This window comes from Acanthochromis polyacanthus, chromosome 13 (assembly GCF_021347895.1).
Source record: "Acanthochromis polyacanthus isolate Apoly-LR-REF ecotype Palm Island chromosome 13, KAUST_Apoly_ChrSc, whole genome shotgun sequence".
Classification (NCBI taxonomy): Eukaryota; Metazoa; Chordata; class Actinopteri; family Pomacentridae; genus Acanthochromis; species Acanthochromis polyacanthus.
In genome coordinates this window covers 38622436-38635711 of record NC_067125.1, presented here as the reverse complement: position 1 = coordinate 38635711, position 13276 = coordinate 38622436, and the positions used below count along the sequence as shown (strand labels likewise).

General features: G+C 41.1%; 1 protein-coding gene across 2 annotated transcripts in view; it reads left to right on the top strand.

Moving 5' to 3' along the window:
* LOC110956835 (lissencephaly-1 homolog) overlaps positions 1–13276 on the top strand; it is a 39166-nt gene that overhangs the window by 16853 nt on the left and 9037 nt on the right. For both annotated transcript variants that reach the window (XM_022202563.2, XM_022202564.2), the window contains exons 3-6: positions 3745–3829; positions 6927–7001; positions 7273–7479; positions 11911–12079. In XM_022202563.2, the coding sequence (XP_022058255.1) occupies positions 3745–3829; positions 6927–7001; positions 7273–7479; positions 11911–12079 (536 nt within the window). The remainder of the gene's footprint in view (positions 1–3744; positions 3830–6926; positions 7002–7272; positions 7480–11910; positions 12080–13276) is intronic.

Here is a 13276-nt window from a genome sequence, read left to right as displayed (position 1 = left end):
ATTGAAACAGAACAGCCTAGCCATGACTCTATGTACAGCTATCCCAGTTTTGAAACATGTGAGATGTGCTGGATGTATTTTTCAGTAATCTTCAACATGGTTAAGTCAATACAAATGGTAAGATTTTCATCATTTGTGTAGAATGTGGTGAAGTTAGTCAGTAGGCAGAGGCTGAGTTACTGACTGCTGCTACCTTGTAAAATTATGTGTAGGATCATGGAGGAAATGATGTCACTGTCACGGACGTGCTGGATGGCTGACTCACCCCTCTTCTCAGAAGGATGAAGTCATGCTTCTCTCCCACATTCAGTCCCTGTCTCTGTATCACAGACTTTCCTGCTCGCTCCATTAAGGGGTTATGGTACATGAGAGAGCAGTGTTGTACCAGAGTCTGATGGACCATAGCACTGATATAACCCACGTGAGACTCACATAGGCTGCACCTGATGATGCAGAGATTAGTGCTTTCAAACAGACGTTGCTGTTGGAGTTGTTTAATAGTTTTTCGGTGATCAGTAGTGTGCTGTCCTCAAAGAGAAAGCCTTTTGATTTCACTGAAGCAGAGAAAGTGTCAGGATACAGTACAGGGTTTTGGGCCATCTATTGTTCTTTTTCTCCTCTTCTGTCTGTCCTCTCTGTCCACATACTGGCCCTGCCCTCTTTCTCACTATCTCCCCATCACGTCATCTAGCTGTGGGCTGCTAGTAACCATAGAAACCAGCTGGTTTGCTCTCCTTCTGTCGACATTAGTATACATTAGTTTCTCTTTTTCCGCTATTTTCCTCCTTTTTCCTCGCAGTCGTTGGGGACTGCATATTGAAAACTGGGCATTGGTGTTTGTTTTGTTTGTTTGGCAAATCCAGGGTGAAGTGGGAGTTGGGTAGTGGTGGGTCTTCTGTGTTGATGTCTGATTTCAGCACAGTGGCTCTATTTTTGTCCACTGCTTTGCAGCAGTATGTGTGTTTATAAATATTAGCGTCATTTCGTTCACTTTTTTCTGTGTGACTTTGCTGGTTCATACAAAAACCGTTAGTGGGAGGGTTGTATTGTTTATATATGATGTAAAAACACTTTGAATATGATTCACTGTTATCACCTTGCCCCTTTGGAGCCACAGAGATAAACCTCTCCACCATGTGGTTTACATATATTATGATGATGATAAAACTGACAGCAAGAATGACTTTTGTGACTTGTAGCTGGTATTGGGAGTTGGCTTGTATTCTTCCTGATATTCTGTACTGATATTCTCTTTTTGTTTGGTGGTGGTGGAAACACACACCCCACATCAAAGCTTCCTTTGTACCTTGGCTTCCTTCACCTGCTTATACGCTTTCTCAGACACGCTGGTACACCTCGGCCCTCCTTGCTAGTTTTCAAGACTTGCAGCAGGCTGTCAGAAGAGTAGATAACCTCCTGCTAACCTTGAGCTGTAATAAGGTCTGCTCCTGTTGTCATGGGGATTCAGGTGGGCAGAGGGAGAAGGGGGTTTCAGTGCTCAACACTGACCGAGAGGGCGCAGGGGGCACAGGCTGGGCTGACAGATTGTACCCCCACCCCCTTCATATTGGCACCTCAAAGCACTGCCTGCCTGACAGCTTGTCTGGCGTCTCCTGGCATTAATGGTGTGCACAAACACTGGAGGGCCAAGAAAATATTGTATTCATGTTTGAGGAAAAGAACATTTTTACCAGGTACTCATGAATTAATTCTCTTTGCGTTCTCTAAGTAATTATTCTGCCTTTGTAATTCAGTTTTTCCATTAATTCTAGCATTTGCTTTTCTAGGAACACACACAGTGTGGTCATTGAAACTTTCTGGGATGCTCACAGAAGAGATGGAACAGAATGGCCAAAGTCAAAACATCAGGGACCATATCGGTCAAACTCTGTAGCCTGCAAAACATACTACAGTTTCCACAAATCAAGCCATGCTCATTCAAGCTTTGGAGTTTAGTGTATTTAGTCATGCGGTCTAAGTGGAATTTGGGTCCTGACAACATGCAGGACATGCATGTAAATGTCCAACTTTGGAGCTTTAGTGTCGACGATTAGCTAAACCATGCTAGCCAGGTTAGCATAAACTGAATGTTAAAATGTGTGAAATTTCTCTGTAAATTAACATGGCATTAATAGATGGTGCCTTTGTTATTCCTGACTATTTGCATACTGCAACCCAGTTACTATGTGTTCATTATGAAAGTCTATATTACATGAACGATGCAAATAGCTTTGCCAATACACTTTAATAGATGCTTATGAAGATGTAGACATTGCAGATATAGGATGACATGTCTGTAATCACTATCACAAAAAAGACTATTTTACCTATATCCATATGTCAGAAGGCTGCAAACATACATTGAGTGGCTTTATTAGACCTGAAAAAATTTACTGCAATCCAGTAAAACATCCCCAGCAGTAACCGTCTTTGAAATGCTTTTAATGTTCAGTTTGGAACTTCATAAAAGCAGACTTTTTAGAAAAATGGTTGTGTTAGTTTGTGTTAGACTGAACTGGGGTATCTGATGAAAATGACATACAGTATTTAATAAAAATTAAATAAATGTGATTTTGTAAAACAATAATTTTGTAATGTAATAATTTTGTTAGACTGAAAATTGACATTTGCTTATATTAAATTATGCCCAGTCCTAAATTAAAGTCTTGCCTCACTCTACTGACAATAACAGAATTACTAGAGTTTATGAACTGTATTCACACTAAGTGGAACATCTTGGTGGGAAAAAAGTAGTAGAATAAATAATTCACTTTTCTGCAGCCTCATGCGAACTTAATTAGACAGAGAATAAAAGCCTGAACTGTTGAGACTAACTGACTTGAACCTCATTAATAACTCCTGGTAAATTGAACTGCTGCTGAGGCTGCAGTCGTAAACCAGACCTTTATATATGCATGTATGTGAATGTCTGTGGTGACTGCGTGTGCAATAGAGATTTGTGGGTTTCCCTAATAGCAGCTCAGGAGACAAAAACGGGAAGAGTGAAGGTAGCTTCCTCTCTCCTCGCTTTCAGTCCTGCCTGTCTAGTCTATTGTCTGTCCTATCTGGCCATCTCTCTTCACATATTTGAAATAGTGGGGCTGTTATTCTCTGCTGCTACCTTCCACACCACCTTTGTGTCGGCTCTCTGAAAGGTCTGGTGTCTTTGAAAATCCGCTTGTGTTTGTCTGTAAACTCAAGCCTGGAAAGGAGATGCATTGGAGTCAAGTATCAGTAGCCAGAAGCTTGTAGAGTTCACAGGGATTATTCTCATTTCTGTCTGTGTGTGTGGGTGATGGTGGGATGTACACTACCTCTCATTTCCCCCATATCTACACCATGGGGAGTCGTCCATTCCCATTATTTGCCCACAGCAACAAGAGCTCATTATAATAGCTTGACAGATGTGTTCTCAATTTGTGTCAAATGGGCAGACTCGACTGTGAATGTGTCTGTGTATGTGAGAGAGTCTGTATATATTGTTTTAGGTGGTGCTAACTGTTTGGACTGCATTTGTGCATGCAAAGCATTTTTATTATATAGTGTGATAACATTCTGAATGTGTGAAAAGCGTGTTAAATTTACATCTTTGTCTGGCACTTTTCCTGAACGTGCTCATTTTCTGTCTTTGTTTTGCAGCGTTGAATACAGCTCCATTACGCACAATGTTCCTCGAGGAATGTTAACCACTATCTTGTCTGCTAATCAGGAGAACTAATTATGGTTCCTCTTTGTCTGTTTCAGAAATCGAGCGATAGCTGATTATCTACGTTCCAATGGATATGAAGAAGCATATTCCACTTTCAAGAAGGAGGCGGAATTAGATAATGTGAGTAGAGTGAGGGTGGACACACGCATCCGCACAGCCAATCAGACCAATTTATACAAATAATATGCCTTAATTTCCACTTTACTTCCCCTTTTTGTCAACATGTTCACAAGTGTGCCCGGGAGCACCTGCAGCCAATTAGGAAGCTCTGTCTGATTAGGGGGTCTGTGCTCCATGCTTCTGCTAACTGATCTTGAGGGGAGCTTTCATTCACCTGCAAATATTGCATTTGCAGTACCACACTGTGATATATAATTTTTCTATATTACTGGTTTTGCTTTGTGATGACATGAGAATCAGTTGGGGTTAAATACAGTTTTAACACGCTCATTGGCCACTCTGTTGGGATCACTTGCACAATACAGCACAGTTCAGTACAAGTGTTGTTGTTGTAATCTACTTTTATGTTGCATATAATCTTCAATTTATTGTCATGGGTGTGTTAGTTAAATCGTGTTGTTTAGAAATGAGGCCAAACTTCTTGTAATGTTCATGACTAAGTGACCACTGAGTGCATTTTCCTTCACCTCAAATTTCCCGCATGACACCAAAATTTAACTGCATTCTGTTTTGTCTGCAGCACCACGTAATATTAAATCGGAGCCATGCTCTTCTCGTTTATTTTATACCTTTCTTTATGTCTTCCTTCATGTAATTCAGGAGCGTTTCTGTTACTTAGCCTACCCACACTAATATATTATGGGTTCCTCCTTTGGCCGTGGCCCATCGCTCCAACAGATTCCCTGAAAATTGGCCCTTTCAGTTTTTGCATAACCATTCGTAAAAAACAGCAAATTGCATTGAAATACCTTTAATTAGATTCCACCTCCTCAACATTTGTGTTTGACACCAAAATATGGCAGCGTGCTGGTTTTTCTTCAGCCCTACCTAATATAATATGTTGACCATTTGCTCTTTCATACCTTTCCTCCTAATTATTTTCATGTTAATTAGAGGAATGTTGCTGTTATTAAGCCTACTCTTAATAATATAGAATCAATAGAAATACAATACAGTTAAATCAGCTGAAACTGTGTCGGTAATTCCCATGTTCATAAAGATTATAATGATACAACAAACGCTGTTCCAAAAATGTACGGTAATTCCTTTGCTTCTTAGGTTTCGGGAGCTCCAGAGCTCACTGTAAAACTGTTCCTCATGTGTGGCTTCTTACTACTTATTATCTGGACCCCTTTTCATCTGAGGCAGTTTTTCATGTCACGCTTCCCTCTTCTGCTCCTTGTAGCATCTTTTCTTTCACATTACCTTCATGTGACACCCCTCCCCTGCCTCCTTGGTGTCTTTACCCGTTCTTCTCCCAGTCGTTCTCCATGTGGCAGGCCTTTGGAAGCAGGCTGAATAATAGATGAATGGCACAGAGGGATCGGTGCACCCTGTTGGGTATTAGTTCTCGGCCACACTCACTTTGGTAGGACAGTGGTAGACAGCCAAGTGATTTTAAGGACCGTTTTCCTAAGACCACATTGTGAGGCATTCTTTACCCATGGTTTGTGTGTCTGAATGTAGTTTAATTTCTTTAATTGTGAATTAAATGCTCTTCACCTTGGTTCTTTGTGGCGATTAGAGTAGTGGTTTAAGGTTAATGCTTTGCCAGGATGTGTGCACTCGTAGGAATAATTAATAGAGGTCATGCTCTAGTTTTTTCTTGCCCATTGAGATGAAAATGTACATACCTGCATGCACAGACAAACACACACATATGTGCATGTTTATTGCCCACTGCCAACAGGCTGGCAGGCTGCAATGGAGTCTGGCACTTGTCATTTTGTGTGTGTGTGTCTGTGTGTATTTGTGTGGGTTGGAGTCCAGGCAGATGGCAGATTAGATGATTGCAGACTTGTCCAAACTGGGTTCCCTGCTCTCCTTCTCTCTCCTATATTTCTCCACGGTGTCTTAGTACATGTCTTTGTCTCCCTTTTCTTTTTTTCTTTTAAACACTTCTTGCTCCTAATAGGAATCACCTCTTGTCATTCAGAAGTGTTAAATATAGGCATCGTTATTGCCTGCACCTCTCCACACCTCAAGGATGTCTGCTTTGTTTCCAGCCGAGGCTCAGGAAGTAGCTGTGAAATTGGAGCGCAACGCTAATTTTCTCCCTCACTGACACCCATGGATGTTTGTCAATGTGGGTTTTTGATGCTTTGATAGCTAGTAGCACCCTTGAGGCATGGATATACCGTGGCACCAGAACCGTTGTATTGTGTGTTAAAATAAGGCTAAACAAGGCAACGTTTCAGAATCTTTTCTTGTTGTTTTTTTTCTGTGTATTTAATTGGATTTCATAAAAATGTGTAGGAAAAATAAAATGGTTCCTTTCAACATTTTAAAATAGATTCTTGACTTGTTGTATTGTTGAACAAGACTAGTCAGTCAAAGACCTTCATGAATTACCTAGAGAATTAACCAATTAGGTTTTGTGTTGTTATTTAGTCATTTGATCGACTACAGTTTTGACAACTGATTCTTCATCCTCTTAGTCTTGTGGACATATTTTGTGATTTTCTGACATGTAGTAGACTGAACAGTTTTCTCATTAAAATAATTGCTAGTTTTATATTTGGTTTCTAAGTAGCAACAGAGAAGACATCCCACAGCATTGTTTTGTGTTTTCTCTTGGCAATAAGAAACAGATTGTGCCATGAAGTCCATTATGTAAAAGGCAATGGCCTGTTCAAGGCATTAGCCTGCAGGTGGAATCGGGCTTCAGTCTGCCAGGACTACCACAAGTTAACTTCCACCGCTGCCTCCTGTACCGGCTGTGTGGCTGTAAGCTGCCTAAGCCTTTCTTGTCTGCAGGAGATTAGCTTGCGTGAGAAGGATTAGGACTAGGGTGTGTGTTTATGTGCGTATAGTATGCATGTGAGTTGTACAGTAGGTTGGCACTGTCTGGCAGTCAGTGTTGGCCTGTGAGGGGTGTGTAAATAATTCCTTGTTCTTTCTTACTATAACCAAAGACCTCAACATGCTACTCCAGCTGGCCCCCCTCCCGCAGACCTCACCGATTATGCTGAGCCCACGACTTTGATTGGCTTTCTTTGCTTGTTTGGCTGATATCCCTTCCCCCTTTTCTCCACAGAATGAAGAATTGGATAAGAAGTATGCTGGCCTTTTGGAAAAAAAATGGACCTCAGTTATCAGATTACAAAAGAAGGTTTGTGATTTTTTTTTTTTTTCCTGCTCAAAGAATGCTTGTGGGGATTGTAGTCTTGTGAACAGTTCGTGACATTACTGCTGAATCCACTTTTAACACCAACAGGAAGAATACCAAGTAAAGCATTGACCCAGCTGTTTAATAATTTGTTTAAAAGACAGATTCCAGCAAACATGACAGTCTAAAAAGCATTCCCTCCTCTGCTGTACTCATCTAGATATGTGCGTATTTTTTAACGCTCCCCTAACTTGTACCTGTGCACTTTGGACAGGTGATGGAACTTGAATCCAAACTGAATGAAGCTAAGGAGGAGATCACCCTGGGTGGGCCCGTAAGTCAGAAGCGTGACCCCAAAGAGTGGATCCCACGCCCACCAGAAAGGTACGCGCTGAGTGGCCACCGCAGTCCAGTCACCCGTGTCATCTTCCACCCAGTCTTCAGCGTCATGGTGTCGGCCTCTGAGGACGCAACAATAAAGGTCAGTGCTGCCACATGGTGGAAATGGTGCTTTGACAAATAGGGCTGTGGAACTTACATACTTGATCTTTTTTAATTGGAAAGGGTTTTAAACTACCTGCTGCAGAGAACTCGGAGTCAGCAGGTTTTCCAAACAAAAGCTGCTCCAGGTGATTTTACTGATAAGTTTATCTTTTGGCTGAAGGTTTGCAAATCAGCAGAATCCCTCCTGAAGGGTCCAATGAAGCTCTTTGGGGTTGGTTGTTTCCACTTCAACGTAACTATGTACTCTGTATCTACGTTATGTTTTTCAGTATGCCTCACACTACATTTGACTGTTTTCAAATCCACAGTGGTTAATTGAGGCAATAATAACTAGAAAGGCATTCAGGAGTGCCTAAATGTCTGCATTGGTCAATATCTCAGAACTTGGAAAGAAAATTATCTAGATCCACCACAAAATTAAAGGTTTTCTTTTTTTTTTTTGGCCATGGCCCATCTCTTTACCAAGTTTCCTGAAAATTGTCCCTTTTAGTTTTTGCGTAATCCTCCTGAAAACCAGCAAACTGCAATGAAATATTACCTCTAAAAGGTTCAACATCCACGACGGAAGCATGAAACATTTAGTTTTTTTCCAGGATTAAATCATCCGCCATTTCTGATTGACATCTTTGGCTTTAAGATATTCAGTATCATTAAATTTCTCCAATGAAGCGTCATAATAAACAGGTCATTTTGTAATTAAGCAAGTTAGTGTCAGCTAATATGTTATCAGACATTAATGAGAACAGTATTAATGTCAAACTGAGTTCAGCAGATGTGGTCATGTGTTGCACAGCTGGATTTTAAGCAGATGTTATCATGTGGTGCACAGCCGGATTTTAAATTAAGTTATTCTAAATGTTTAACTGGTGAAGATAAAGATGTTTATGGCAGATATACTGTGTGAGTACCCTGTAGATGGCTGCCTAGAGAAAACGCCATCGTTGTATAGAGTCATTTCTGACGGTTTTAAGTATTTCTGCAGACCCATTATTCAGTGTGTGATTCCTCCCATTCCCAGCTTGCACAGATGGCACAGCTGTCAGTATGGGTAATATTTGAATATGCTAATGTTTTCATTTATAGTGTTTGGGCTAAAGCAGGCATTGTGAGAAATCAAACATACAGTATGGTTTCAAAGACTAAAAGACTTCACGAACATTTATATGATCTGGAGCTTCACCATACGCACCTCGAGACATATAAGATGTAGATCAAAGTAATAAGAACCCATCATACACTGACCATTTGTTTGCTTTTCACACATCATCCCCCACACTAAAATGGTCTGTTTAAGTTTTACATTTGACAAATTGGGCCTTTAGATTCAGTGCCAGGTTGGTTTGCAGCTCTATCACACAGCTTCTGCTCACTCTGTTGAATGTTACTCTTCACCCCTTGTTATTTCCATTACGCTTCACTTCCCTCAGCATTCCCTCCACTGCTCTGACTCTCCTTCCTCGACACTCCCTCACATACACAAGTATCTCTCTTTGTGTCATGCATGTATCCCTAGATGCCTTATATAAATTCCATGGTCTGTCTCTGAGCTATTTCTGCTGCAGCGTTTCTCCTCTGCTTCACTGCACAATGCCAATACTCCATTGAGCTGTTTGTTATGTATATTTTATTCATGAGACAATAAGAGACACTTGTACATCTCCCCCCTTGGCTACACCCTCACAGCAGGGATCCCTCTCTCTGTTTTGGCATCTTCTTCCTTTTCCAGCCACACCCCTCCCTCCCTCCCACTGCAGCCCCACCTTTCAGCATCCTGCCTCATTTGTCTTCCACTTAAAGCATTAGCTGCCCCACCATGACAGCCCACCACCTATCCACCCCCCAGAGCAGTCAGGCTTGGACGCAAATCTAAAATTCAGCTCAGCCTTCTTGCAAATCTTCTCCCGGTTGCCTCGTCTCTCTGCAGCTTGACCTGACTCCCTCTTTGTCCTACTTTTCTTCTCTTCAAGAGCTGTTAAATTTTTAACCTTGTGCTCTTTACATGGAGAAGCACAGCCTGAGAAGCTTGTTGGTTTTCCACCTGAAGTTGTAAGGCTTCCTAACCTGACCATGAGACTTCCTGTCTGTCAGTATGTAGGAGGTGGTAACAGCTTAGTTTAGCCTGAAGACTTCAGAGAGGTAGAAACAGCTGTCTTATAAATGATCACATTATACCTTCTTTGTTTAATCTGTCCCAAAAAAAAATCTAAAAGTAGTATTTTTTTTCATCCTAGAAAGATTTTTTGTGTGTTTTTGTAGCAACCTGCACATCTGTGTCAGTCTCATCTGTGCTTGCCACTATTTTGTGACTACTTAGCTCAAAAATGTATGCAGCTAGATGTATATCAAATAATACAGATGGATGATGGCCCACAGGAACAGACTCAGCAACAAGAAGAGAGAATAAAGCTGCTGAGTAAATTCATGTTACAGTCCAAACAACTCTTGACATATTGGCAATATGTGTTTCAAAAACAAGAGAATGCTCCAACCTCATAGCTTTGTCCTTTAACGTCCTCACTGGAAACAGAGATTTGCTGACTGTGTTTATCTTGTGCCTGTATTTTTAACAATATATGACCAGCTTTATACATCAAGGTACAGTTTAAAGGACTGATACAGCTCATGTCAGCTGCCAGTCAGCACTGCTAAAGCGGAGTTCTTCTGCACAGCATTAGGATCAGTTATCGTACTGTTAAGAATGTAACAATGTTTCTGTTTTTAATGTGTGTTTATAACAATATGATAACATTGTACCATTTTAAATTTTTTTCAGTCCAGTTGGTTGTGTAATGTCAGAACACTTCCTCATTAATGTGTTCCCAGTTTTCAAAAAATTGTTAGTAGGCTATATGAACGCATCAACACTGACACCTCATACTTGGATTTAACATAGGTGCCAATAATGACTAGAAATTTATAAGCCAGATGTTCAAAAAATTAACCTATTTTTCATGTCTACGCAGGGTGTAAATTGACACAGGCTTCAGCTCTCTGTACCCAACAACCCCTTCTTTTTCTTTCATTTCTGTTTTTGTGAACCTCGAGGTTACGTCTTCACATGCCAAGATATAAATAACATCCCACTCAACCCAAGAACAGAAAAAAATGGGAACTGGCCAGTAGTCTTAGTCCAAAACACACAAATGGTTTGAACACCAAAATCAATAGACATTCCTTGTTGTTTAGTTTAAAACGTGTGAAAAATTGCACACTAAAGACAGTATAGCTGAAATTTCATTGTGCCAATCTCCATTTTTCCCAATATGTGGGCGTATATTCAATTAAAAAATACAAAAGTCTCCTCTGATTTGTGTCTGCCGTTCTTTTTCATGATGTGTGCAGGATGTAAATCATCTTTTACTTGTGTACTCTGCACACTTGGACATATCCGCCAGAGGCTAGGTTAATTTAAACAAGGGCAAAGAACAAGAGTGTTTGCTTATTCATTACTTGTTTCACAAATGACACATACAAAGAAAGTCTTTGTCTTATTGTTGGCTTTAGAATGACAAAGATCAAAGGCATTTTCACTGAAAGAAAACAAACCATTTTTCATTATTACATTAGGCAAGTGTTTGGCCTGCTGGTTAAATAATACCGTGGACAAGGGCCAGGAAGAATTGTCAGTCTTGTGGTATTGAGTTTCAGGTGGTTAATGGATTATGTGTGCTTTAGATGCCGCTGCTAAATACTCTTAAATGTGTGTTAACTGTTAAACCTGATGTACCTCCAAACACATTAACTTCATTGAACTGCTCTGAGTTAAACCCCCTCTGTGCACTTTGTACCTCATGGCCATCTGTAGCTTCCTTTGGGGAGGGGGCAGAAGAGCCATGAGGGTGGGGGAGGAGAGTGTGAGGGTCTCCTGTCACCGTCTGCCCAAAATCCCTCACCCCAAGAGGGGAACCAAGAAGGGTTTATCCCTCTGTGACAAACCGTCTGTCTGCTTAAAAGCCAGAGACGTAGCAGCTTTCTCAGGCTAGAAAATCAGGCTTACTACTGTTCACTCCATATTCTGTCTGTGCTCCAACTGGCAGCGCTGCAATCAGCACAATAAACTGTCTCTTGGCTTTTATCAGGCCTAACTGTAACCCTAATCAGCATCCAGGCTTATGCATCTCTGCCACTGGCAACTGTAATGTGTGGCAGATTCTGTAATCCAAACCACACAGAGTGTACTGAAGGCCACCAGCATGTCTGATTGTTTGACTTCACTGGGCAGCTTGATTTTCTCTTCTCGCTGCTGGACTGCTCAGCGGAGGATGATGTGACACGGAGCCACAGATGATGTGACATTTGGGGGCTGCGCTGGGGTTTGGAAAAGGGATACAGAATGAAATGAAGAGCAAAAGTGTGACTGTGGTTAGGTCTTTATGTTAATGCTATTTGTGTATGCTCTGTCCATCAGGTGTGGGACTATGAGACAGGAGACTTTGAACGAACACTGAAAGGCCACACAGATTCAGTGCAGGACATCTCATTTGACCAGACTGGCAAACTGCTAGCATCCTGCTCTGCGGACATGACTATCAAGCTGTGGGACTTCCAAGGCTTCGAATGCATCAGGACCATGCATGGTAAGAAGATAAAAAAAACTTGATTTGTTATCAGTTTTTGACAAAAGTTTAGAAATCTTAAGACATGCGTCACAGCTACTATCATTTCTAACATCTGTGTATGCATATTCTTGTGTTTGAGTGTGCACAGTGTTCAGGGAGTATGAATTCTGTTGGTGCTCACATTTGATGAGTCTGTAATTCACAACTCTGGCAAACAGACTGTCTCACCACACATGCCACTGCAGGAGCTCATTTTAAACTGGTAACATTTACAATCATTTGAATAGTTAAAGGTTTGGTTCAGATTTTGGATACGGTTTTGTTCTTATCCGAGAATCTGCGTGCCACCGGTCACGCCATTTCAGAAAACAGTGCTTTTTCCTTCCCTTCTCTTTGTACTCTCTAACTGCCAAGTAAATGTGCCCTCAAGCCCTGCTGATTTAGGGACCACCGTGCAAACGCGTTGTTTCTTGTCTTCAAACCTCCTCTAGAAGTGCACACTAATGTCTGACTGTGAAGCAGACATGAATGAATATAAATGAAATAAATAAGCCTGCTTAGTGAACACACTAAAAACACTCTGGATTTCTTACATTGAAGCTGGAGTTGTAAATCCTGCATTTTGGTCCAAGTGAGCTCCAGATTTCATTGGTTGCCAGTATCTTTTTTTTTTTTTTTTTTTTTTTTGTAAACGAGGGTGTGAGCTGCTGGCACGCTTCCTTAGACAGACGAGCTGCGTTCACTGTGCAGAAAATGCTTGCAGAGATCACTGTCTAAAACCTTTCATCCAACTGAGCCTGCTGTTTAGTTTTGTTCTCCACCATTTCCCCTCCATCCTTCTTTTTACTCCCCACACCATTCACTTTTAATTCATCTACTCAACCTTTGGTCCATTTTTAATCCACTCCTCCTTTTCTCTCATCTTAAAAAAAAAAAGAAAAAAGCACCACAAGGCCAACTGGTGAAATAGATTAGTGCCGATTTGGACAGCAGTTTAATTATCCTCTTCAGCACCACATAGCACTTTTCTGTGTAGCTGCCACCCATTATTATAGCCTCATGGCATGTGTTAGTACACACACACACACACACACACACACACACACACACACACACACACACACACACACACACACACACACACACACACACACACACACACACACAGAGTTAAGCTGGCCTTTTGGAGTCTACTCGTTGTTGTCTTCATCTGTT